This window comes from Equus quagga, chromosome 11 (genome assembly GCF_021613505.1).
Source record: "Equus quagga isolate Etosha38 chromosome 11, UCLA_HA_Equagga_1.0, whole genome shotgun sequence".
Taxonomy (NCBI): domain Eukaryota; kingdom Metazoa; phylum Chordata; class Mammalia; order Perissodactyla; family Equidae; genus Equus; species Equus quagga.
Window position 1 is genome coordinate 116,389,491 of NC_060277.1, and position 25,444 is coordinate 116,414,934.

The 25,444-nt window shown below is 61.1% G+C and overlaps 1 protein-coding gene across 1 annotated transcript; it reads left to right on the plus strand.

The window, feature by feature from the left end:
• The first annotated feature begins 6,444 nt into the window (after positions 1–6,444).
• METRNL (meteorin like, glial cell differentiation regulator) lies at positions 6,445–21,285 on the plus strand. Its single transcript, XM_046676021.1, is given in 5 exon segments — positions 6,445–6,787; positions 6,789–6,866; positions 12,098–12,483; positions 19,547–19,606; positions 20,779–21,285. Coding segments are annotated over 5 exon segments (924 nt in total). The 5' UTR covers positions 6,445–6,704; the 3' UTR covers positions 21,096–21,285.
• The last annotated feature ends 4,159 nt before the right edge of the window (positions 21,286–25,444 follow it).

A 25,444-nucleotide genomic window follows, 5' to 3' on the forward strand; every position in this document is an offset into this window, starting at 1 on the left:
GTGGAGCACATGCTGGGAGGGCCTGGGAGCATTTACTGGGAGGGCATATGGAGCACATGCTGGGAGCACCTGGGAGCATTTACTGGGAGGGCATGGGAGCACTTTCTGGGAGGGCATTGGAGCACCTACTAGGAGGGCATGGGAGCATCTACTGGGAGGGCCTGTGGAGCACATGCTGGGAGGATCTGGGAGCATTTACTGGGAGGGCATGGGAGCACTTACTGGCAGCAGTGAGCCTGGTGCCGAGTGAGGATGTGGAGGTTGCAGCCGGCACATTTGCACCAAGGCAGGTTCTCTGTGCCTGGCCCCCTGCCTCCCTCCCCTGGCAGCCAGGACCCTCCCCTCTGGATATCACCAGGCTGGAGCCTCCGAGTTGGGGGACAATCCTAGCCCAGTGATTGGATCCTCGATGGCAGGCTTTGTGCAGCTGTGAGGTGGTAGAAAGGTGCATGTGCTGGGGACACTGCGAGGCCCAGCCTGTGGCTGGGCTGCCGGGGACAGAGGCGCCTGCCCGAGTCTGGAAGGCTTCCCCAGAGAAGCAATGCTTGAGGTGGGCAAGGAGGAGGTTGTTGAGCCGTGGACTGCACGCACTCACCAAATAGATGGTGTGAGGCTTTTGTGGTGCTGATTGTTTGGCGCAGGTCTGAGCCCACCCAGGGTCCAGGGCCACCCTGTCGGTCTTCCTCACCTGCGATCCTGCTCACCCAGGAGCTGGGGTTGGCCCTTGGCTCAGGCCTGGGAAGATAGTTTGTGGCTCAGATGAGGTGGGCCTAGGGGTGTGCAGGGCTGGGCTGGACTCCGGCAGGCGGGCTTCGGGGGGACCCTTAACACCACCCTTCTTCAGGGCACAGCAGGAGCCATCAGACCCACATTATTGCCCTGCCCCACAGACCAGGGCAGACCCAGCTTCTCCATGGCCCAGCACCAGGTGGGAGGGTCCTGGGGGCCCTGCTGGCGGGGCACGTCCTCCCTCCTCAATTCCAGCCCCTGTCCTTGCTCTTCCCTCCTACACCTTTTCCTGGCTCAGGGAGGGATAACCCAGCCCAGCCTCTGGGGTCTGTCAGCCCCTGGAGGACAGAGGCCCAGGTACCCAGATCTACCCGGGCCAGGCTCAGCACATGGTCACTCACATTCCCAGCCTCTGTGTATCTGACTGGCCACACTTAGGGTCTACTCAGATGCAAGCCATCACCTCCTCATACAAATTCACCTTTTACTGCTGTCCATCCCCTCCTGAGACCATGGAGGTCAGGAGGCTCTTCTTCCCTGTGGGGTGCGGCCTCGAGGTTGGGGGCCCTCCATCCCTGAGGGGTGTGGCCTCGAGGTTGGGGGACGCTTCATTCTTGTGGGGTGGTGCCTCGAGCAAATCTGAGCGCAGAGACATTTCTGCTGGTGTGATAGCTGTGGGGTTACCACAGCTCACCACCCTGAGGTCTGTGGTCTATTCACAGCCAGGCAGAGTGAGATGCTGCCCAGGCCAAGATGGCCCAAAGTGGCTGCTGAAAATGATGCCAATGATGGCATAGGGATAATCATACCACTGGTGCCGTCCTTCTCTGCTGAGCCACCAGCCAACCCAGGGCAGGTACCACCCCGTGTCACGAATCTGGCCAGCCGGCCTGGACTCGAAGCCCACGCCCAGCACATGGCCCCCTAGGCTGACTGGCGACTCAGCTCCCAGCCCAACTGGCTGCCCACTTTCTCCCTCCCACTTTTCTTTGCTGTACAGACAGCAGAACGTGCCACCAAATTAGGTTAAGGAGGTGCTTGGTGAAGGTTGTTGGGTGGAGGCTGGCCGGCACTCGGGTGCTTTACGTCGTAATTGCACGTTGCTCACTGCAGTTGCCAAATGTGGAACCACAAGAGTTTTCTCAGGACCCGTCATCTCACACAATTACAATAATTACGTCCCTCTGGGAAGGTCAGCAACAACGACCTCAGAGGGGAAAGCCGCGTGGCAGAAATGACTCGGGGCCGGGTGGAGCGGGAGGGTGCTGGGTCCAGCACTGACCGCCCTCGGCAGACGGGGTCCAGGTGTTTTCCTGGGAACCACAAAGGGGCGAAGCAGGGGGTGAGGCTGGCCGAGCTCTGAAGTACTTCTCAAACGCCAAGAGAAAATTTCTGGAACATATTTGGGAAAAACCTGTAACGTTTTCTGGAACTGTCCAGTTTCTAAGGGAGGGAGTCGATGTTTCCATGGGCAGATTCAGGCAACCGGGTATTTTGAATAACAGAATGTCCATCAATACACATTTGAAAACCTCAGGACTGGGCAGAAAACAAAAGCGTTTACCGTGGTTGTGCTGGAGGAACTCATGCTGTGGGGAACTCCGTGGGCAGAGGGCTCGGGGAGGTGCCCCGAGAAGCCGAGAGCCAGGGCAGCACCAGCGCGCCTGGATCGACACCTGGGCAGCCCAGGCTTGTCACTCGACCTGATACAGGCTCTGTGATGATGTCAGGGACCCTGCGTCTCCCCAGGAATGGAGACCTACTGCAGGTCACCGAGGCTCAGAAGCAGACCTGACCCCACAGCCTGAGTGAGCCAGACCAGCGAGGGGCTGGGCCAGAACCCAAGTGCACCCACCACCCACATCCAGAGGCTGGGCAAGGGCATCCAGCCCCACAGACCCCGCCCCAGCAAGTCTCGTTCCTTGGGTGATGGGTTCCTGCGCACCTGAAGAGAAAACAACTAGAGAAGATGAAACACAGGGGCTGCTGCTCGAGCTGTAAAACTCCCAGGTCAGGGACATGCCCAGGAGCCCAGAGATGTTGTTTGGTCATCACTGTGGGTCGTGGTCAGACCGGAGGCCACTGCTGCTGCCACAGGGAGGGGAAGGGCTCTCCCTGCCTGGCCACGTCTTGCCGTCCCAGGCCGGCCCAGGTCAGGGGCTGTAGCCCTTGGACGTATCAGAGAGACGTGCCCAGCAGGTGCCTGGGAAACACTTCGTGAGCGAAGGGACAGATGGGGACTGAAGATCGGTACTGACTCGAGCCTGGGCCATGGACACCCCTATGTGCTCTGGTGTGGACCCGTGGGGTGGGCGGGTGGCTCTGTGGGCACTCACCCTGCAGCACCGCCTCCTCCGTGGCAGCCACCTCATAAGGCTGAGTTGTGCTGTGGGGCCTGCTGTCATTGCTGAGCCTCGCGTTACTCTGCCGCCTGTGCTGTCACTCTGGTCTCATGGGGCCATGGAAGGTATGGGACTGGATGGTGGGGGCCCAGTCCCCTCAGTTGCTGTCACCAGGGTGGGGACATGAGCAGACTTGGAGGGCAGCTCCGCCTTGGTGACTCCAGCAGGTTCTGCTCTCACACCTGCCTCCCGACAGTCGCTGTGGCATTTGGAGGCTGTGAACGCAGGAAGCACCCAGGTTTTGCTGGGATCCCGTCATGTGCAGCTCCTTTCCCACCATGGGTTGGGGGGTGGTGGCTGCTGTGGCCCCTTCCTGGGTGAACTGAGAGAGACCCTCTTCAAGAGGTGCCCCCAGGCACCAACACATGGCAAGTTCCCTTCCCGCCTGGGAGGACCCGCACACTGTGACTGGCAAGGACCCTTTGGTTCACACTAGATCCCTCTGGTCTTTCTTTGTTGCCAGCTGGGCCCTAGGTGGAGAAGCCGGGTGGGTGATTGCTAAGCAGCCTCAGACAGCCATGACCCACCTCATCCTGCTGGCTCCAGCCCCAAATGTAACACGCCCCTCAGGAGCCTAACACCATGGGTACCAGGAGCCTCATCATGGGGATGTTTCATCTGCAGGTGGCTTTGCAGGGCTGGGGCGGGGGGGTCGGCAGCCCCACCTTGCTGGGCGCAGAGACGCCCAGGAGGCCTGGAGCATTTCTGGAGTATAAACCTCCCCAGGAGCTGAGGAAGCCACGGGAACTAGTTCTGCAGCTGGGGCCACACCCTGCAGCTGGCAGCTTGTCAGAAGGAGGGAAATCCGGAAATTCCTGCTTCAGGGACCCTCCAGGAATCTGGAGGTACCTGTGTCCCCAGAAGGGAAGGCCTATCACAGAGACTGGGTCTGAGAGCAGCAAGGCCAGGCCTTTCCCAAGATCCTATCGGGTTCTCGCAAGAACCCTGCCAGGCAAGCACGATTACCTTAGCTTTTGTTTTTTAATGAACAGACTTGATTTTTCAGGTTTACAGAAAAAGTGAGCAGGCAGTACAGAGAGCTCCCATGTTCTCCCTCCAGAGCGCTCAGATTCGGTTACTAAACTCTTGCCTGTGTATGTTGTTGCAATGGATGAGCCAGTATTGATACATTGTCACTAAAGGCTGTATCATTCACTCTGGCTGTTCTAGGGGTTGGGTTTGGCCAAACGGAAGCACCACTGTACTGTTCTAGTTTTAGGGAAGTGGACTTGGGCTCAGGTGCTTTGGCAGCCTTCCAGGTCACAGAGCCCAGGGGCTGGGATGGGAACCAGCTCTGTGCCACCCCAGAAATGGCAGCTCCGCTTTGGTCCAGCCGTCACTGGGGGTATTGAAACCCTGAGCAGGTCACTCAGGCCGGCAGCACTCAATCTCTGCGTCTGCAACACGAGGGGGCCCTGACGCTGCCCCTGCCCCTTGTTCAATGTGATGACCTGGCCCCTGACCAGCCACATGGCCCTTCAGGATGCACAGGCTGGTGGGGCTGTCTGTAAGGGTGCAGTGTGCCAGGTCCCTTTAGCACCTGCAGCACGCTGGGTAAGGGGCCGCCGTGCTGTGCGCACACACTTAGCACATACAGAGGCGGCTGCAGTTTCCAGACTTGTATCCAGCAGGTTCCTCTCCCAAAGGCCTGGGCGGTGGTTTCACTTGGCCCATTTCTCAAAGCACTTCTGCACCCTGGTGCCTGCAGCGATAGGGGCAGAGGCACACATGCCAGTGGGGCACAGGGAGGGTAGCTCAGGCCCCAAGCCTGAAACGCACAGGTGGAGCCCTCTGGCCTCAAGCTGACCTTGGGTCTCACGTGCCGTCACTGTTGACGACTGGGCACGTCCCTGCTCCAGCTCTGGCTGGTGGGTTGACCTGCTCAGTTCCAGGGCTGCTCTAAACAGACCCTCCAAGGGAAACCCTGTGCCTCCACCTCAGCACACCGGGGGCTGCCGCCTCTCAGCTGAGCTGTTTGGGGCCCTGCAGAGTCAGGCTTCTCCTTGGGGTTAGACTTCAAGCCTCCAGCCAGATGAAGAGGTGCGACAGGCAAGTCCACAGGCACAGGAAGTCACTCCCCTCCCCCAGGTCACTTAAAATCCATCTTGGCTGGAAGAGAAATGCTAAAGCAGGTCAGGTTTCTCCACCATTTGATGCTGTCTGAGGCTCTGCAGCTCAAACCAACGCCAGAGTCCGATGTGCCAGGGCTCCCTCCCTCTCCTGGTACACCCTCACCATCCTCTCGAAGGCCATCGAGGTCCCACCCAGACCCAGCTCCTGGTGCCGGTGTCAGGCCCCCAAGCCAGAGAACGCCTCTCCTGTCCAGTCCCTGCTGGGGCTGCTGGTGTCCCCGCTGTCTCCCCCACTGGATGTCACGCACATGGTGGCCCCGGAGAAGGAAGCCACTCTCCTCGCGCTGTAGTCACCATGCCGGGTCCTGCTAGAATAAGGGTCTCAGTGGGAGATTTTGCACCCAGGGGCATTTGGCAATATCTGGAAACAGTCTGGGTTGCCAAACTTGGGAGTGGGAGCAGTGCTACCGACATGATGCTACTAAAACTCTCCAGCGCACAAGACGGTCCTCACCACGAGAATCAAGCGCAGACCGGTGAGGCAGGTGCCAGACCCACTCCAGAGCGGGGACGGGGGACGTGCGGGGAGCTCGCGGCGACGACGTACAGGAGCGGCGGCCTCAGGCCAGCAAACCTACAGCCTCCCCGTGGGGTGGGTGCTCCAGGGTCCGCCGCAGCTCAGCAGTGAGCCCGCCGCACCACCAGCCACAGTGGCCCCCGCTCCGCCCCTGGGCCGCAGAACCTCCTCAGAGCACACACAGTCTGCGGGGGTTGGGCGCCAGGACACCCCGACGGGTCAGGCTGGTCACACAGAACTGGCAGGCCAGGCGCCCACGCCACAGCTCACGTCCATTCCGGGCTCAGTCTGCACCCTGGGCCTCGGCCGCTGCGGACGGACCCGCCCGCCAGGCGCTCGGCTTGGGTCTGCACACGCTGGGGCTCAGGCCTCTCCCCGCCCCCGCTCGTCCGGGCCGGGGACCCGCTGCTGCCCCGCCCCTCCCGCCCTGGACGCTACTTTCCGGTCCCTTCTCCCCGTCCCTCGCGCGGAGCCCTCCTCTCCTGGCGTCCCGGCCTGTCCCACCCCCGGCACACGCCGCAGACACCGGTGGCGCAGCGCCCAGCCGAGCGCACTGGGGCGCTGGGGGCGGGACGGGGTTCGGGGGCGCGGGGCGGGGCGACCGGCGTGGGCGGGGCGGGGCGGGGTCGCTGCGCGCGGGGCGTGGGCTCCGGGCGGGCGCCGCCCCGCAGCTGAGCCGGGACCCGGCCGCGGACTCGCAGACTTCAGAGGCTCGGCGGCGGCAGTGCGCGGCTCCGGCGGCTGCGGCAGCTCCACCGGCACGGAGTCCCCGGCTCTGGCCGGGATGGGCGGGCGGCCGCGCCGGGTACGCGGGGGGCGCGCGACGTGACCCGCCTGGACTCGGAGCCCGGCCCGCGGCCGCGCCGCTCGAGGGTCTGCCGGGGTGCGCGGACGCGGGGCCGGCGGCTGAGCCGGAGCCAGAGCATGCGGGGCGCGGCGCGGGCGGCTGGGGGGCGCGCGGGGCAGCCGTGGCCGCGGCCCCCCCCCCCCGGGCCCTGGACCCCTACGGCTGGCCGTGCTCCTGGCCGTGCTGCTGGGTGGCGCGAGCGCGCAGTACTCGAGCGACCTGTGCAGCTGGAAGGGGAGGTGAGTCCGCGCGGCGCGACCGGCCCCGGGTCCCCTCGGCTCCCTTCCTTCCCTGGGCTCCAGGCCGAGTGCCGTCGCCGCCGCCCCCGCCGCGGTTCTAGAACAAAAGAGCCCGCGGCGTCCCGGTGCCCTGGCCCGGAGGACGCCCAGGGGAGGCGCGCCTGCAGCGCGGCGGGGTCAGTCCGGCCGGGCCGCCCACTCGCCGCGCGCCAGTCCCCACTCGGGTCCCCGGGTGTCTCGGCTGCCGGCCCCGCGACCCCGCACCGGAGGCGGGCGGGGGTCGGTCCTCGGGTTGCCCGCCCCAGGCCAGGAGGAGCCAGGCCTGCGCTCAGGGCCGAGCGGGAAGGGCCACTCGGGCTCGCGGGAGGGAGCGGCGGCCTGGGTGGACTGAGGGGGGCCCTAGCGCTGGCGGCGTCCGTGCGGGTGGAGACGCGCGGGCAGACACCTGTGCGCTGGGCAGCGTGCGGGCCGGCCCGAGCCGGAGCCCCCGCCCCCGCCCTGTGAAGGTCAGGCCGCCCTTGGCCGCGCGCTGGGCTCGGCGACCCCCCCTCCACGCCCCTCCGCCGCGGCAGCGAGGACTTTTTTAAACAGAAGTGTGACAAGCAGAAAGAGTGCAGGGCGCAAGTGTGCGCGGGCAGAGTGTTCAGATGAGGGCGCAGCTACTCAGGATGAGACCACAGTCCGCCGAGGGCGCCCTGGCCCCGCGCTGGCAACGCGCAGTTGGAGAAGCCAGTTTTGTGTCTCGGAAGTTGCCGATTCAGGAGTTTTCAGAGGGAGGTGCGCCTCTCCTCCTCCGGAAACGCTGTGGGCTGGGGCCACCCTGGGTCCAGGTGTCGGGGTGTCTCATGGAGCAGGGCCCCCCTCAGCCCCTCGGGCCATGATGTCTGCTGGGAAGATTCCCGCTGGCAGACACCTCATGCTGGGGTGTCACGGGGTTATTCTGAGTGAAGACCGTTTTCCGAGAAGGTCGGGGTTGTGCCAGTGCGCTGGACTCTGCGTCAGCAGAGCAGCCGCTGGTCATCTTGGATACTTACAGACCCAGTTCTCTGTGGTCGCTGGCAGTCATCCCGCTCCTCTCTCCCTCCCGCCCCCCTCCCAGAGCGAAGGTCCTGGCCTCCTCAGGTTGGGCGCGTGGTGCCCTCCCTCCCTGCAGCTGAAATTCTCCCTGCTCACAGCAGAGCGGGGATGGAGAGGCTGAGGCTGGGGCCACGAGTGGCAGATCGCAGATCTGAGCTGGGGGAGGGTTGGCCTGGAGAATGCTGGCGCCAGTACAGAGCTGGCTGGGAGCCTGTGACTCTGACACACTCTGCTGGGGCTGCCCTTCCCCTCCCCCCTCCCCCCCAGTAATTAAAGTCTCTGGTTTGCAGCCTCTGCTGGATGAATCAGTGCACCCCCAAACTGAGGCCTTGGGGTGTCCTGCTTCAACAGATAAAAACAGAAACCCAGTCCCACCCTGTGAGCTTGAGTTTCCAGAGGAGGAGCTGACATCCTTTTCAGGTTCTTAGAGGGCCGTATGCCTGGAAGGGGATGCCTCCCCTGGAGCCCAGAGAGGGCTGTGAGTGAGAGCTGGTCAGGGGTCCACTAGCTCTTGGACCAAGCAGGTGTTTGCCTTGGCGGGGGGCGGGGGGGGAGTCTCCCCCCTTCCTGTTCTCGTGCAGTCTCTTATCTACCTGGGGAAGCAGGGACGCTTGCCTGCAGCCCCTCTCCCTTTGTCATTGCTGATGTACCCCTGGTCGGGGACTCCCTCCACTTTCTTCCGCTCAGCCCAAAGGCAGAGCCGGGCAGAGGGCTGCCGCAGGGGCCTTTGGAGCTTCGGGTGCGATCTGGGGAGGAGACAGGGCCAGGCCACATTCCTGGAGCATAAGACCCCTTTGCCTTGTAATTGCTGCCCCCCCCCACCCCCGTCACCAATATGCTTCACCATCATCTGACAGATGCTCGCTCTCGAAACCTGGGTGTGCTGGTTTGCCTGCTGACTCCGTGCATTTATGACTTTTTATGAGCTGTTCTAAAGACAGCACAGGGTGGTGCGAGCCCTGATATGCTGGGTGGATTCTGATCCCCTGATAGGAGGGGAGTTGCTCTTTATGACACTGGCCTCTCACACTTGACAGGCTGAAATGTGTTTCTGGGTGTTTCCAAGCAATAAAGTAGGAGGTTTTGAAATCCTTCTCCCTTGCGCAGGGGCCGGACAGCGCCCTGATCTTTATTAGGCAGCGGTCATAAAGGTGGACCATGGACTTTCCCACTGTTATGGGCAGGGCTCTCTTCTGCGATGTGGGACCTGAAAGATGGCTCTGGTCAGCAGAGCCTCTGGTTTCCGCTTGACCTAGGCTCTTCCCGATCTGAGTCAACAGGAGACTGTGGTTTCCTTCCCGGGCCTCAGGTCTGAGCCAGGCTGGGGGTGTGCGTGCGGTGGGATCTGCTGCCACCACACTGACCCCTTCGCATCCCCACCTCAACCTGGAATTTGCCATCTTTCCCATGAAGGTGCTCCACAGGTGTGTCCACCTGGGGGTGCCACTTGCCAACTCTTTTGGAAAAATGTGTTAATTCAGTTTGGATAATCGAAGATTGAGTCAGTCATCTCAGTTTCGTACGGTTGAATAGGACCGCAGTTTTTCCCGCATCTTTTAGCTTCGTGATAACATCGGAAAGCAGTTGTGTTATTTTTGCCTGGTTAGTGTGTCATTTGCGTGTCACGTGAAAATCACAAAATACGTCATCGACGACCATCACAGACAGGGTGCGTTTCTGCACCTCCAGCAGTTTTGCATAAATAGAAGTTTCTTCACGTTTGCTGTGGTGCCGGAAACTTAGACGTGAGAGATGTGACTACGTTTTCTGATAGGAACCAGATAGACCCCGAGTCCTGGACTTTACCCAGAGACCCAGTGGGCCCCAGGCTGAGGGGCTGGTGGTTCTTCTGGACTGAGCTGATGTTTGTCTAAATGGGGCTCTTGCTTATCACACGCTGCTGACAGCCTGGGTTAAGGTGAGCAGCCCGGGCGAGTGCCTGGTCGGGTTCTTGTTGATCTTGATGTTTTAGGAGACTCTTCGAGAAGAGGTGGGTGGAGCCGTGGCAGACAGTCACCCTGAGGATGGGCGTGGACCCTTCTCTGTGTGCCAGTGAAGACATCAGTCAAAGGGTGAAGTAATGGGGTGCCATATTTCTTGTATGTCCACCTTCATTTAGTTCCTGGTCCTCTTTTAGTCAAGTGACTTAGTAATAAATGAAGCCAGGTTCACCCCACAAGATGCACATGGTCATCTGTGCGTGCTAGGGGAGGAGCCCCCAGACTCAGGCCGCCGTGGGTGGGCCACCTGTCCCATGAGGGCTCTCTGCTCCTGCCTGAGAAGTGGGTGGAAGTTGGGCCCCCCCCTTTTCTCCTTCCTCTGCTTGGATTAAAGTGACTTACTGAGAGGTATCCAAGGTGTCTGGTGTGGGTTCTCCACTCTCTGGATCCCCAGGGCTCCCTGTCCCCCACTGAAAGGGAAGCGAAGCCTTGGACAGGATGGTTTTTGTGGGAGAGAGTTGAGGATTGGTGCGTAGGTATGGGGCAGGTGTCCGACTGCCCCTTGAGGCTGGAGACAGGAGAGGAAGGACACTAGGATAAAGTTTGTTTTGGCTGCATAAGAGCAAAGCTGATTATAGACGTCTGTGAGTATATTGCCACCACTTACCATTTAGTCTAATTTTTTCACCCAGCACTATAATTATGCCCACCCCACGTATGTGTCAGATGAGCTTTTATGAGTGTTATTTGACTGTAATTTGTAAGTCTGTTCTGCATGTGCGGCCCCGGTAGGCATCGGAGGCTGGGCTGGCTGCTGGTGACCCAAGACCTTGTGGGGGTGGGGAGCGGGGTTAGGAGGGTTCACCTCCTTGACACCTCCCTCTGATGTGGTCTGCAGGATGACTGTGCAGCCCCAGCCTGCAGCTGGCCGTCGTATGAAAAGTGAGGTTTTTCAGGGCCCGGAGCGTGAGTCACCAACAGTAAATGCAAACCATGTGTTATGTGTTTTCTCCTCTGCAGAAAGGGTTTCTGGTAACTCGCTCAGGCCAGGGCTCTGAATATAGCATTGTTTATTCCACATAAAAATCCTAAGAATGTGGGTGAACCTGTCTGAGGTCTGATCAGAACCAAATTTCATGTAACCGAACACGAAGCTGAAGTCACTGCTCGAGTTCCAGGGCTGCTCGTGGCTGTGACGTCACCCCAGCACAAGCTGGCATTTAGATTAAAATTTTGAGTAGGGGAAACTTGAATGTTTTTGATGGTTTCAATTTCTTGAAAACGTAACTTAACTTTGCTCAAGACCTGTCTCCCCGAGCCTGGTGCCTCATTTTTTCCGATTTAGCATTTGTTAGGAGTGGAGTCAGCTAGGACTCTGAGGACTCCGCTGGGAGTATGGGGCATCTCCACACGTCCCCTTCGTGTCCCTCCCTGTGGGGGACCTCGCCTTGCTTTTGTGTCTCGCTTTGATGACATTCTAGTTTATTGTTAAAAGTACAACTGGCAGTGCAGAGTCTTCGGGTTTGCCGATGAGTGAAGAGCAGTGAAGTCGTCACTGAGGAAAGTGACACTCAGGCCTAAGGCACAAGGCCGGACTCACCGATGGCCGCTCACCCCAAACTGCCCATGTTCCTAGGCACTTCAGGAGCCAGTCTCTGGATCAGGTTGTCTGTTGTGTGCCCTGCGCCCCATGGCACCTCCTGCAGTCTGAACCTGCTGCATGTTTTCCACACTCAGTGGGAATCTCCCATCATTGCCTTGCCCTCGTTGGGTCATCTGGAACTTGGGCTGGTGCCAAAGTCCTGCTGGTGTTTCCTTGATTCTGTTTGGGAAGACCCATTCCTTCCTTGACTCTCGCCTCCCCTGTACCCATCGCCTCCCTGATTGACACGAGTGCCCGAAGCTGCAGCCCTGAAGGCAGCAGATGCTGAATGTCAGGGTGTCGAGAGGGCCTGGGAGCCAAGTGCCACCTGCACGCATCAGAGCACCGGCCCCGCCCACTTGCTCTCTGGAGCAGACGCACTGGAGGGAGTGGGCAGGGAAGCCGTGCGGCTGTCCTCCCGGGAAGAGGGTCCCGTCTGCAGGGCCGAGGTGGCGCGGGCTGCCTGTGGGTGAGGGGCTGCTGGGAGGGGCCAGAGGGCCAGCACGTGTGTGGGCTTCCCCTGGGCGGGTGCGTGTGGGGCTGGGCCCTGGCTGACAGTGTCCCCTCCACAGTGGGCTGACGCACGAGGCGCACAGGAAGGAGGTGGAGCAGGTGTACCTGCGCTGTGCCGCGGGCGCTGTGGAGTGGATGTACCCCACCGGCGCTCTCATCGTCAACCTGAGGCCCAACACCTTCTTGCCCTCAAGACGCCTGACTCTCTGCATCAAGCCCCTCAGGGACTCCTCGGGGGCCAATATTTATTTGGAAAAAACTGGAGAACTGAAACTGCTGGTGCGGGACGGGGACCGTGGGCTCGGCCAGGTGCGCTGCTTCGACTTTGACCAGGGCGGCCTGTTCGTGGAGGCGACGCCCCAGCAGGACATCAGCAGGAGGACCACGGGTTTCCAGTATGAGCTGACCAGCCGGCGTGTGGGGTCGGACCTGCATGCTCTGTCAGGTGAGTGGTGTCCCCTGGGGTGGGAAGGGCTGGCCGCACCGGCTGCCTGGTCCTCCGGCAGTGACATTCCCTCCCGTCCCCCCTCAGCATAGTCTCTGTGAAAATGCTGCTCGCACCTGCACTTCAGACTTGGTGGGTCTGCCCAGGTGGCCCCGCGGGTGCCAGCAGACCCTCCTGGCGACATCCATGCAGTGCAGTGGATGTTGGACGCAGGGTGTCCCATTGGTGCTCTGGGTGTTTTTTTGACTTGGCGAAACAGCGTTGGTCTCCTAGGAAGTATGTTTGCAGAGGGCAGACAAGCGTCCCCTCATGATGGCCACGGGTCAGAGCGGAGAGCCGTGGCAGGCCATGCTCCTCGCCCTGACGTGCTCGTCCTCCGTGGACTAGTCATGGCTGTGATTTGAAGTGGAAGCTGTCACCGTTCAAACTGCCCCACCGTTTCTCCTGCCACACAGATTGGCTGAGTGTTTCTGGTGTCGGCTGCAGCCCCGACATGCGGAGGGTCAGGTGGGAGCCCCGGCTGATTCCCATTCCAGGGTGGTGCGCCGCTGCGACGTCCTGAGCCGCGGGCTGGTCCCGAGTTCCAGAGGCATTTTGTGGGTGGGTGTCAGTAAGGACTCCGCGGGTGTGGCGTGGAGACACCGACATGCCGGGAGAGGGGCTGCAGGTGGGGGAGCGGGCGCCTGGCGTCCTGTGAAGCAGCCCCCCGCCGCGATCCCTCCTCTCAGGTGGCTGGGACAGTGTGGGCGCCTCTGCTGGGGATCTGGAGCGAGTCTCTGGGCAGCAAGGATGTCATGTGCACGTGGAGACGCGAGTTCTCTTTGGTTCCTCTTTCCTTTTTTCTTTTGAGGCGAGCAAACAGCTTTGCAGGGCCCTGTGTGGAGGGCAGTGTTGGTCTCCGGAAAGTTCCACGGGTGGAGACCGAGGAGCGCGTGGCCCTGAGAGCCCTCACAGGGGCAGGTCTCAGTCCTCGTGCCATGAGCAGGCGCAGGGTTCCTGACTTTTAGGGACCGCCAGGCCAGAAGGGGCCCTGTGACCGGCGGGGATGGTGGTGGAGGCCTCAAGTGGTGGAGGCCCGGCAGGCAAGGTGTGGACACCCACAGTGTTCAGGGCGCCCCAGCACGGAGCACACTGTGGCCCCCATGTGAGCAGGGCCGAGGCGGAGACACCTGGTTTGAGGGGTGGCCCATTCCCAGAATGGTCTAGTCTCCACATTTTGGTGGATAAAAGATTCCACTGGGGGAAGCAGATCTGCTAGGATCTGAAATTTAGACTTTAGTCCTGAATGTGAATCTACACTTCATTGTTCTGTGTTCTCGCTTAGATCAGTTTTCCAAACGTTAAATCTCTCTCACACTAAACTGGTCTGTTAGAAAGCTTCAGCGTGGGACGGCCCAGGTGGGACCACGCCCCCATGCTGTCCACCCAGGTGGGACCCCACTCAGGATTGTAGCTTTGGAAGCTGCTGTAAACCTCAAGACCTAAATAAAACTTTAAGCAGAGCAGTCTCTATCTTGATCACTGGCGATTAGGGTGGGTGGGAGAGCTGGGGGAAGAGACCACAGCCTCGCTCTGGGGGCCTAGAGAGAAATTCACAATTAAAATCTGAAAAAACTCAGTCCCCAAATTCCCTGTCTCTGACTGTGGTGATGGCCGGCTGCCAGAGCAGATAGTAGTACTTCCTTCGCTGATCAAATGCCGCTGGTCTTAGATACGTGGGGCTGTCACCTGTCCTCTCGTGGCCTGAGCTGTGTTCCACTTTTGCCAAGAGGCCATGGTGTGACCAGTGCTTCATCACCACATGCCCGAAAGCTTGTGTTTGCAGACTGTTTCTGGCATCGGTCACAGCCTGGGCTGACTCTCAGCTCCTGCTCCGCAGGGCAGGGTCTGTGCCCCCAGCTCCGTGTTTCCAGGCCGGGGCATGAGCAGGCTTGGGAATGGCCCATAGTGGGGTGACTAGCTGCCCTGGGCTCCTGTGGGGTTGCGGGGAGGGGGCCCTGCGTGATGGGTATAGGCCATTTGGTCATGGCCTGTGCTTGGCCTAGGCTGGGTGTTGGGCTGGCTGGGAATTCCCTTGTTGCCCCCCGACAGATGCCTGTCCAGCCCTGAGGGTCTGTTTCCCTCTGGGGCCCGCAGGGATCCAGGCATCCTGTGGGTGGTGGGGGGTGAGCATCCGTCTGCCCAGTGGCCCAGATGCTGGCCGGGGCAGCACAGGGACACACCGACTCTCAGAACTTAGGACGGGGCCCCAAATGTACCCAGGGCTCTGGAGCTGGGACCAGAAATGGGCACAGGTGTCAGCCCTCCCTGGGGCCCAGCTCCCCCGCCCCAAGGGAGACGAGGGGCAGCGTGGCTTGGGGGAGGCGGTGTATCCCTTCTCCCCGGGGTGTTCGCCTGTCATCAGGGGATGGGCCTGTAAGCCTTTAATGTCGAAGGAATGGGGACGTCGTGTGGGATGTCGGTGCCAGCCATCTGGCAGCGGTGCCGGCTCGGGGCCAGGCGGGCTCTCAGACGGGAGCGCGTGGCTCCCAGCTCTCTCCTGTTCTGGCAGTGGCTGCGGGAGACCTCAGTGAAACTGGGGCGTGACGCCAGGTGAGCGCACGCCCTCGGCCGGCCAGCAGTGCGACCAGTGATGCCTGCTGGGGCAGACTCACCTCTCCCTCCTGATGAGTCACAGGTTCTAGTTTGTGCTGACGGGAAAGAAGAGGCTCCAGGGCTGGAGACCCGGCCGAGAGGTGTGTGTCTGAGCCTGGCCCCCCTGCTGGGGCTCTGATGGTTCCACTGTGAGCGTTTGTAGCGAGCGCGTTGGCCTCATGTCCATTCATGTTGCATAATCAGCTTCCTCATATGCACCGAGAAGCACCCATAGTTGGGGGGAGGCCAGCCATAGCTGGGAGTGGATAGGCAGGCTGCTCCCGATGGGCGCAGACAGAGGGGGAGGGGGGCCGTGGGAGGTGAGCCCAGCAGGAGGGCAGGGCCTGCCCCCAGGGCCCTCCTCCTGCTCCGTGGGCCTCGTCAGGGCACCTGAGTGACTCGAGCACTCCTCCCACTGGCGATGAAACAACCTGGCAGGACACGGAAGGCTGGCGAGTGGCCAGATGCACTAAGTAGTGGGTGAGGCCTCTGCCACACCTGGCTGTGTGCTGAGGTCTGCTGGTTGAGCCTGGCCGGGCGTGCAGGGCTGCCCTCAAGGGTGGCGAGTGGAGGAGGGAGGAGGTCAAGGACACAGAGACAGACCCCGTCTCCTGCGTTTGCCTGGGCAGCCCAGGTGGGCCCTGGGTTCCGGTCTGTTCTTTTCTGCTCAGGAGCTGAGTAGCACGGCTCACCGGTGTGACCACATCCACGCTCTGGGGTTTGGGCTCCGTGCTGTGGCCACCCAGAGCAGGCCCCTGTGATCAGGTGCCTGGGGGAAGACTAGCGTTTTAGACCCATGGGGGGGGGGGGGGGGGGGCAGAGGGCCGCTGCCCCTGTGTTGGCCATGGACACACAAGTCCTCCCCTTGCTGGCTCATGGGTGCTGTGTGGTGTGGGCGGTCTGGGTCCCACAGTTTCTGATGGGCATCATCTTCCTGTCGCTTTAAACTCACTGTTTGACAAGCTGGGCCGAGAGATCCTGAAGGGAGGCCCGGGGCACAGAGCCCTTGTCAGGAGCCCTCTGGCCTTGGTAGGTCCTGGGGGTGAACAGCAAACTTCAAAAGTGAAAAGAAACCTATTATTTCGTGGAAACAGAAAAGGAGAGAACTTAATTTTTTTCCAAGGATCGTTAGTTCCCTGCACCAGTGGCTTCTCCAGCCACTGTAATTATTGTATAATTATTTTTCATCTCACCCATCTCTGGACTTTCAGGTGGAAGGGTGTGGCCTCCCCCAGCTTCCTCAGCAGGAGGAGGTGGCTGGTGAGACCAGAGTTCCCAAGAGGTGGGCCTCACAGACGCGACCAGTCTGCCAGGCCCTGTGGGTCATCTCGGGGCGACGCCAGCCTGCAGCCTGGAGCTCTGGAGAGTGTGGTGGTTGCTGGGACAGTTGAAGGAGGCTTGAGAGCCTTAAGTGGCAGCTGGGCCTCAGCTCATTTCGGCCACGGCCACAGTCTGGCCAGTCCAGCCCTTGCTCCTCCTTTCTCTTTGCTCCCTGTTAAAACGCGGCATCTGCCACTGTCACCAGCTGTGTCCAAGACTCCGAGGTGCTCTCGGGCACGGTTTTCCCTTTGGAAATTGTGTGCGTCCCCCTGGTCGTCCTCACTCAGGCAGTCCCACCCCCTGGACCAGCTGCCCATCTGCAGACCTCTCCTGGGCGTCAGGCTGCCCCTCCTGTGCCCAGGGCCCGACTCGAGGGGAGCCACCCACCCACCCTGCCAGCCTGCACCTGCTATCCTCACCTGGTGCCTGGGGGCCCCGGCGGGCCTCCCAGACCCTGTTTTTTCTTCTCCATTTAGCTCATTTATGCGCATTCCAGAGTAATTTTCCTAAGACATCCACACCCCAGCCCTCCTCCCTCCGAGAACCAGGGGCCAGAATTCTGCCCAGCCTGTCGCCGCCCCCCCCATCTTCCCCGTAAGGAATGAGATGCGGTGTGTCCGACACCAGCACATTCCACAGCCTCTACGAGCCCAACCCGATTAATAATCGTTTCCAGATTGCTTCTCTTGGCGTCCACAGACTGGATTTTCTGCGAAGGTGACCTGCGTGGCGTAAAGCTCAGGCTGTAGGAGGGAAGTCCCCAGGGCGGCACTTCATTAGCTCAGCTGCTGATGGTATTGGCTCAGCTCACTGAGGCTTCTGGCAGGAGGGTCTGTAGGCTACCGACCACCCTCCCCCGGGGCCACCGGGGTACCCGCACCTTCTGCAGTGGAGCCAGGTGCCGGGACAGCTCATTGCACCTTTCTCCTCAGCTGTCAGCCGAGGTCCTGTGACCACGGAGAAGGCAGAGCTCTAGGGCCCTGAGGATGCATGCCCAGGCTGGGTCCAATCACGGTGTGGAGCCTGGGCCTGTCACTGACCCGGAGCCTGAGACACGCTTCTGAGGAGCTCGTGTGGACCCTCAGCAGCGTGTGGCCTGACCCCACAGCTCCAGCTCCTCCTGAAGGAGCTGCCCCTTGAGGGGAGCCCATGAGCGACTGTGGTTGCTGACCCGCCTTCTCTTCGGACAGCTGCCAAGGCTGCCCGCACCCCACAGGGGGACCCCCAGCTGGGCCTCTGGCCCCTGGGCCTGGATGGGAGGTGTCACCCCTGCCACGCGCCCCTCAGTACCTGTCAGAGTGAACTGTGCCTCTGGGTGGAGCATGGGCCCCTCAGATGCCCCCAGTGCTGTATGTCCCCTTTTGCAACACTCCCGATGGGCAGAGGCCTCTGTCAGGCCCTGTGTGGGCAGCGGGCCCCCACCAGGCGAGAGGGATAGGGGTCCACACACGAGAGCCGAGTGCCACGGGTGGCAGAGGCTCCAAGACTTGGAGCTGGAGTGGGGGAGGCACCGCGGCCTCTCGGGTGCACTGGCCTGACTTCAGATGCGTCCGACAGGCTGTTCTTGCTCCAGGCTCCTTGACAGCTTAATAGACACAGCCGGCAGTGGGCGGGCTGGTGAGTCAGGCGCTCCGTGAGCTGGCCTGGGACGCGCACGTCCACCCCTGCCTGGGGCAGGACGGCCGGGGCCAGTGCTCCAGGCATTTCTGCTGCCCAGGGCTCTACAGACCCTGAGCTGCCCAGGATGCTGCAAAGCCCAGGGTCTCTGTTGACCCCTGTGCCGGCGCCGTGGTCCACGCACATCTGGGCGCCGCGGGCCTCTCAGCTCCTGCTCCTCTGCCCACTGGGCCCCCCGAGTCACTGCTGCTTCCGGGGGCTCTGGGCTGCCCCCAGGCAGGTGACAGCTCAGCCCAGTTCAGGGGCAGCAAGGGCAGCCCACCAGGCGTGCTGACAGGGTTAGCTCCATCCAGGCCCGGTGGGCACCAAGGCCAGGGAGGTTCCGGGGCCCTCGGAACGTGCGAAGGCCGGGAGAGAGTCGTCCCAGGGAGATTTCAGACCAGCAGCTCCTACTGAGTTAGGAGAGTTTGTGGCAAAACCTAGAATCTCGAAATAGGTGAGGTAGAGGCCTTGAAAGGTGCACCATGAGAGCCAGAGAATAGAATTGCATTTTCCGAGATCCATCTCCTAGCACAGGGGTGCCGTGCCTGGAGGGGAGTCGCGGAGGCCCCAGCCTTTCTCACGCCGCACGCCTGTCGGAGGCTGTCTGGTGAAGGCAGGGGGAAGCCCACCGTGCAGGCCTGGTCTGGTTGGAGGAAGCGGCCCCACTGGATTTGGGGTCTCAGAGGGATTCTGTGAAAGGTGTTTGGAGGACCTCCGGCTCTGGGGAGGGGCCGGGCTGATGGCTCTGACTCGAACTCACCACTCCTGTCGTTCATACAGGGCCCCATGGCCACAGTGGGCGACTGCTCTGTCCCGTTCACTGACACCTTTAGCAGAGCGGTGGCCTCATTGGTCCCTCTGGGCGGTGCCTTGCCCCCCGTAGAATCTCGGCGGCAGGTGCGACCCTGGGGAGCGGGCTATGTGGGAGTGGGTGAGCCCAGCGTTTTTGGGGTGTGGATGCAGAGGCCAGAGCAAGGGTGGCTCTCGGCCGGGCTGGTTAGGGCACGTGGCTTCGGGTCTGCACAGATGGGTTTTGCGTTGATGATGGGCACTGAGGAGTGATTTGAACGAGAGTCGAGTGCTTGCTCGTCGGGTAGAGCTGCACCAACGAGCCAGGTGGGGCCAAGCTGGAAACCCCACTCTCAGTTGGGGAGCACGCCCATCGCATGTGGCGGGGTGGGCCTGGGCCTGGAGTCGGTCAGTCCCCCAGCCGTGTGGCCGAGGCTGCGTTTTCACTCCTGCTCTTGGGCGCCCTGGCTGCAGAGGCGTCAGAGCACCTACAGGGCGTGGTTGTATGAGGGCACACGTCCACACCCCCCAACCTGCTCCTGATCCCCTTCTCCCCCCCAGCCCCCCGCAGTCCCGCCTGATCCCGCTCCTGACCCCCTTCTCTCCTGCAGCCCCCTGCAGTCCCATCTGATCCCGCTCTTGACCCCCTTCTCTCCTGCAGCCCCCTGCCGGCCCTGCAGCGATGCGGAGGTGCTCCTGGCCGTCTGCACCAGCGACTTCGGTGAGTGTGCTCCGGCTCCTGCCTCGTTGGGGGGCCCTGGTGGGCCTGGGAGAACCTTCTGGTACCAAACTCTCCAGGGGGAGGAGACTCAGCTGAAAGCGCTGGGCTCGGTGCCCCCTCCTCTCTGGACTGTGATCGTAGGAAAACGCTTTGCTTCCTCCTCACTGGAGAAAGGACTCCGGCCTGGGGGAGGGGCTTGCACACGGCAGGGGGAGTGTTGGGAATTCCCATTTGAGGGACCCCTTTGCACACGAGGCATCGCTCTCGAAGTCCCTGGTGCCAGCCTCACATCAGAAGCCTGCCCTCGCCCCGTCCCCACAGCCACCGCAGCCGGCGTTCGAGGCCCCGGTGGGGCTGAGGCTGAGGTCAGGGACTCAGCTGCCTGCTTGTGATGTTGGCCCAGATGCTCTCGGGTGGGTGGAAGCCCTCCGTGTGAGCTTGCGGAGTCGCTGCTGTGGCGCTGGACCCAGCTTGAGCCCCGGGCACCAAGGGCAGTGGGGCGGGCTCCTGTCACTTTCTGCTCTGCACGGAGGGCATCAGCGTCCCCATGCCCACTCTGCTCTCCTCCTTCCCGTCCCCTTCCTCCCCAAACACCAGCGTTTCTGCCCGATCCTGATACGGAAGTGCCGCACAGCTTGTGTTGACTGTGGTCACTTTCTTCTTCTAACTTGAAAAGCTGATGCACAGTGTGATTTGTGTCTTCTGTCTTCCCCACTTACGTGGCTGGCCCTCGGTAGAAAACCTGATATGTCTGTGTGGCGGGACGAGCCCTGGGCAGCCTCACGCATGTGAGTTGTGCTTTTTTTTCCTTTGGAGGAAGATTAGCCCTGAGCTAACATCTGCTGCCAATCCTCCTCTTTTTGCTGAGGAAGACTGGCCCTGAGCTAACATCCATGCTCATCTTCCTCTACTTTATATGTGGGACGCCTACCACATCATGGCTTGCCAAGCGGTGCCATGTCTGCCCCCGGGATCCGAACCGGTGAACCCTGGGCCGCCAAAGCGGAACGTGCGCACTTAACCGCTGCGCCACTGGGCCAGCGCTGAATTGTGGTTTTTAAGAGAACTCCTGGAACACAGAGTTCAGGGTCGGCTCCTGGTCCCGCTGCCCACCCGCTGCCAGTGTTTGCTCATTGGGCACCCCACTGACCCCTGTCTCCTTCCCCCCGCAGTCGTCCGAGGCTCCATCCAGGATGTCACCCATGAGCTGGAGCAGCAGGAGTCGGCCATCCACCTGCACGTGAGCCGGCTCTACCGGCAGAAGAGCAGGGTCTTCCAGCCCGCCCCGGAGGGCAGCGGCTGGCGGGGCCGCATCACAACGCTGCTGGAGTGCGGTGTGAGGCCCGGGCACGGGGAGTTCCTCTTCACCGGCCACATGCACTTTGGGGAGGCCCGGCTCGGCTGCGCCCCGCGCTTTAAGGACTTCCAGAGGATGTACAGGGACGCCGAGGAGACGGGGCTGAACCCCTGCGAGATGGGCGCGGAGTGACCACTGCTGGTGCCGCGGCGGACGCCCCAGTGCTCAAGCTACGGAGGCATACACCGCGTCCGACCCCACAGGGTCCCGGCCAAGGACTGATTGATTGGAAATGCTGTAAAATGCAAACTAAGTTATTATATATTTTTTAAAAAAAGAAACGTCCATAGGAAGCAAACTCTCGTGTCTTAAAATGCCTTTGTGTGTCATTTCGTGCTGTTTTTCAAAAGCATCTGGAGTCATTGCGTTGGCGGGTGTGTGGGGTGGGTGCTGGGGCCGTCGCCTGCCGCGGACACTCGCACCAGGCTTTGCAAAGCTTGGGCACCATTCAGAGTTGTTTCTTACGTCGGAAATCTATGGGGCCAAATATTTATTTTTCTGCTTTGTTGTTTCTTTGTAAAGAATGTGCTTTGCCAGCTGTGGCCATCTTGGGCTGCAGGCTATTTCCATTCCAGAGAATAAGGACCAGCGTCTGATGGAGCCGTGGCCCTGTGGGGCGTGCACTGTGCTTGGTGGGGTGCCCCCCTTGGGCCTCTCTTGGGCTCAGCTCTGAGTGTGGCTGTCACCCCCCCACTCCAGAAAGCGTGACTTGGCCTCAGCCAGATGTGGCCTCCTCCTTCCTGGAGGACCCCCCCACATCCTGTTGACCCAGAGCCTGCCCTTTGACCCCAGCTTCCTCCAAATGCCTGAGCCTACCGCAAGTAGCTGGACACCTGGGGACTGGTCTGTGCTGACCCCCAGATCCTCAAGGATGAGTTAGTGTCCTGGGGCGGCCGTAACAACTGACCGCAAACTGGGGGCTTAAAACCACAGACACTTATCCTCTCAGTTCTGGAGGCCACTTGTCCAAAACCAAGGTGTCGGCAGGGCCATGCTCCCTCCAGAACTTCGGGGGAGGCTCCTTTCTGCCTCCTCCAGCATCTGGCGGCTGCTGACAATCCTCAGCCTGTAGGGGCATCGCTCGGTCTCTGTTCCACCATCACGTGGCTTCTTCCCTGTGTGTCCTGTGACCTCTCCTCCTCTTATAAGGTCACCAGTGATTGAATTTAGGGCCCACCCCGTGACCTCACTGTAACTAATTACGTCTGCAAAGACCACGTTTCCAAATATGTTCACATTCACTGGCTCTGGGTGGATGTGAATTTTGGGGGACACTATTCACCCCAGTACAGGGGCCTTTAGGGTGTCAGGTGATCAGTCGTGAGCCTGCATCCTCATCTACGAATCAGATGATTCTCCCGAGCAGCTTCTGAGACCGAAGGGGGACCTGGCAGAGGCCAGCACTGGTCAGTGGGCATGCACCAGCTGCACTGAAGACTCGGGCACACCGTGTGGCCACATGGAGGCACTGTATGCCAGCTCAGGTGTGCACCAGCTCAGGTGTGCCCTGGCTCAGGTGTGCACCGGCTCAGGTGTGTACCGGCTCAGGTGTGCCCTGGCTCAGGTGTGCCCTGGCTCAGGTGTGTACCAGCTCGGGTGTGCCCTGGCTCAGCTGTGCCCTGGCTCAGGTGTGCTTGGCACAGTTGTGAGCTGACACAGATGTGGCCTGGCTCAGGCGTGCGCCGGTTCAGGCGTGTGCTGATCAGGTGTGTGCTGGCTCAGGTCTGTGGGTTCCTGCAGGTCATGACAAGAAGCAGGTGCTCAACACCTGCGCAACAAGTACAAGCATGGGCGAGGACCTAGGGCGGCCGGGTTGGGAGCAGGTCCTCCTGTGGCTAATCGTTGAGACGCGTCATGCCAGGAGGGCGCGTGTAGCAGCAGCAGCCGTGCCAGGTCCACGGTGGGGCGGGGCTGGATCTGCCCGGGATGGTGCGTTGGGGTTTCTGGGCCTCGGGGCAGCAGATGCTGCAGAACCGGAAGGTCAGGCTTTGGTTTCTGGGCTGGTTGTCCTCAGGTTGGCGCAGAGACACTGGGATCTGCCTGAGGGGGGCGGGGGGCCTGAGCCTGCGTGTTGATGGCAATGGGCAGCAGCACTCCCCCCACCTGAGGCCTGGGCTCTTCAAAAAGTGCCATGGGCAGCAGCCTGGAGCTGGCTGGGGTGGAGGCTGCTCGAGGGGTGAGGAAGCGTCCCCCCCCTGGAACCTGCCTTTGCCCTGAGCAGGGGGGGCAGGAGGGGGTTGGTGCTGAGGGTCCAGCCCTGCAGGGGGGTGCCTGGTGCTGGCACGCAGGAGCCTTGCTTTCCACGGCCTGCGAGATTAGTACAGCAGAGCACCCCAGCGATCCAGGGCCGCTCTGTGCTGGGCAGCGGCTGGAAGGGTCACCCTTTCTGAGGGAGCACAGAGCCCCTGCCCCGTGACCTCCTGCTGCCAGAGCCCCTGTGGGCCTCTGAGGCCACGGTGTGCCCCATTCCGCTCTCTGACACAGAGCTCCTGCCCTCCCATGTCTGTCCTTGGGGAAGGCTCCACACTGTGGAGCCCTGAGGGACCAGGCTGGACACTGGGAGGATCTCCAAAGGGCACTCTGGCTGACCAGCGGCTCTGTCCCTGCTCGGGTCAGCCCGGTCACTGTGTGGACGGAGACATGGGCACCCTTCTGTGGCTCCGTCCACAGCTTGAAGGGGAGGCGCAAAGGAGCCCTCGAGTCTGGGCCCGGTGTGCCCCAGATCCCACCTTCCTCCTGCCAAGCTGCACACCCCTGTTGACCCCTCCCTCCTCCTCCTGTATCCATCTGTCCTGCTGTAACTGACGAGCCCAGGCCCGCCGCAGCACTGTTTTCCCTGCTCCTGTCTCTTCCTTTCACTGCTCCACTTGTAGGGAGTGAAGCCTCGAGCTTCCTCTCCTCCCTGTGCGTTTCCCAGCTCAAACAGGGCCGGGTGCACGGCACAGGCCGGCCAAGGCCCCGCACGACCCCGCAAACGCAGCCTCCTGGCAAATCCTAAGCGACATCCTTATTCTCTTGGCCTCAGGGGCCTTGGACACCCCATTTTTCTAAAGACGTTCCTCAGACGCTGTTGGAAGGAGCCCCAGGTTCGGGCCTGTCCATCGACATCAAGAGCAGGAAAAGCAGTTGCTTCCCGAGATCCTCGGCCCCCCATGCATCCGTGGGCAGCAGGCTCTCATCTCCTGGTGCCCCTCCTGTGCCCAGGGTCCTGCACCAGGTATCTGCCTGGAGGAGCCGGGGTGGAATGGACCACAGGTGTGAGGGACTTCGCGTTCACCTGGGGTCTGGCCACAGCCCACACTCACCCACGTGGCCCATTGGGACCCAGGGGAACCTCTGACTGCTACATGTGAGTGCCCCTGTCCTGGCTTCTGGTGGCAAGCTGGCCCCCAGGCAAGGGCCCCCAGTGATGTCCCAGGCCAAGCTGGCCAGCCCAACACACACCCTGTTGGCGCTACAGACAAGAATGGGGCTTTGAGTCAGACATACCCTCAGGACTGTCCCTCCAGCTCCAGCACTGGGACCCTGCTCTCGGGGGTAGCTGGGGACCACCAGTGTGTAAACCCACAGATGTGAGTCGTACTGGTGTGAGGTGGCAGCTGGTGCTGAAGGAAAAGGGGCAGAGCAGGGCCTGGGTGGAGAGTGTGGGGGCGCAAGGACAGCAGAACTGCAGTTTTAACAATGGTGGTTGGGGTGGGATTTGAGCCAGGCCTTGAGGTGGGGAGTGTCACGGCCTTCTTGGTATCTGGGAGAAGCAGACATGCCATGCAAAGGTCCTGGGGTGGAAGTGGTGGACGGGCCAGGGAGATGGCTGGAGCTCCACATGACTTTTACAAAGTTTGCTTTCTGGCTCCTGTCAGCACTGAGAAAACAGTTGCTTGGCCCCTGTGATAGAAGAACGGGGTCTCCTGTCGACAATTTGTGTTTCTTTGATTCCTAGCTGGGTGGGCCATGTTTCCATGCATGTGGTCCCTGTCTTGTCTGTCATCTGATCACATCCTTCCCCATCGTGGATGATGGAATAATGGCCCCCAAAGAAATCCTCACCCCATCCCTGGGACCTGTGACTGTGTTTCCTTACATGGCAGAGGGAATTGAAGTTGCTGATCAGATGGGGACAAGATATGGGTCGAGTGGTGGGCCTGATGTTGTCACGGGGTCCTGAGCAGTGGAAGATGGAGGTGGAGGAGAGAACCAGAGAGACACTGGCTGTGCAAGTGGAGGATGAGCTGTGAGGCGAGGGATGGGCGCCTCCAGAAGCTGGGAAGGCGGGAGGCGTTCTCCCGAGCCTCCGGAAGGATCCTGCCCTCGGGCGCCTGACTCAGCCCATGCGGCTCCTGTGGGACCTCAGACCTCCAGAGCCAGGGACGATAAACTCATGCTGTTTAAGCCGAAGGAGTTAGTGGTGATTTGTTACAGCGGCTGGAAGAGATGAAGACCCCATGAGCCTTCTTGCCTGGGGTCAGGGGTCTGGGCAGGTC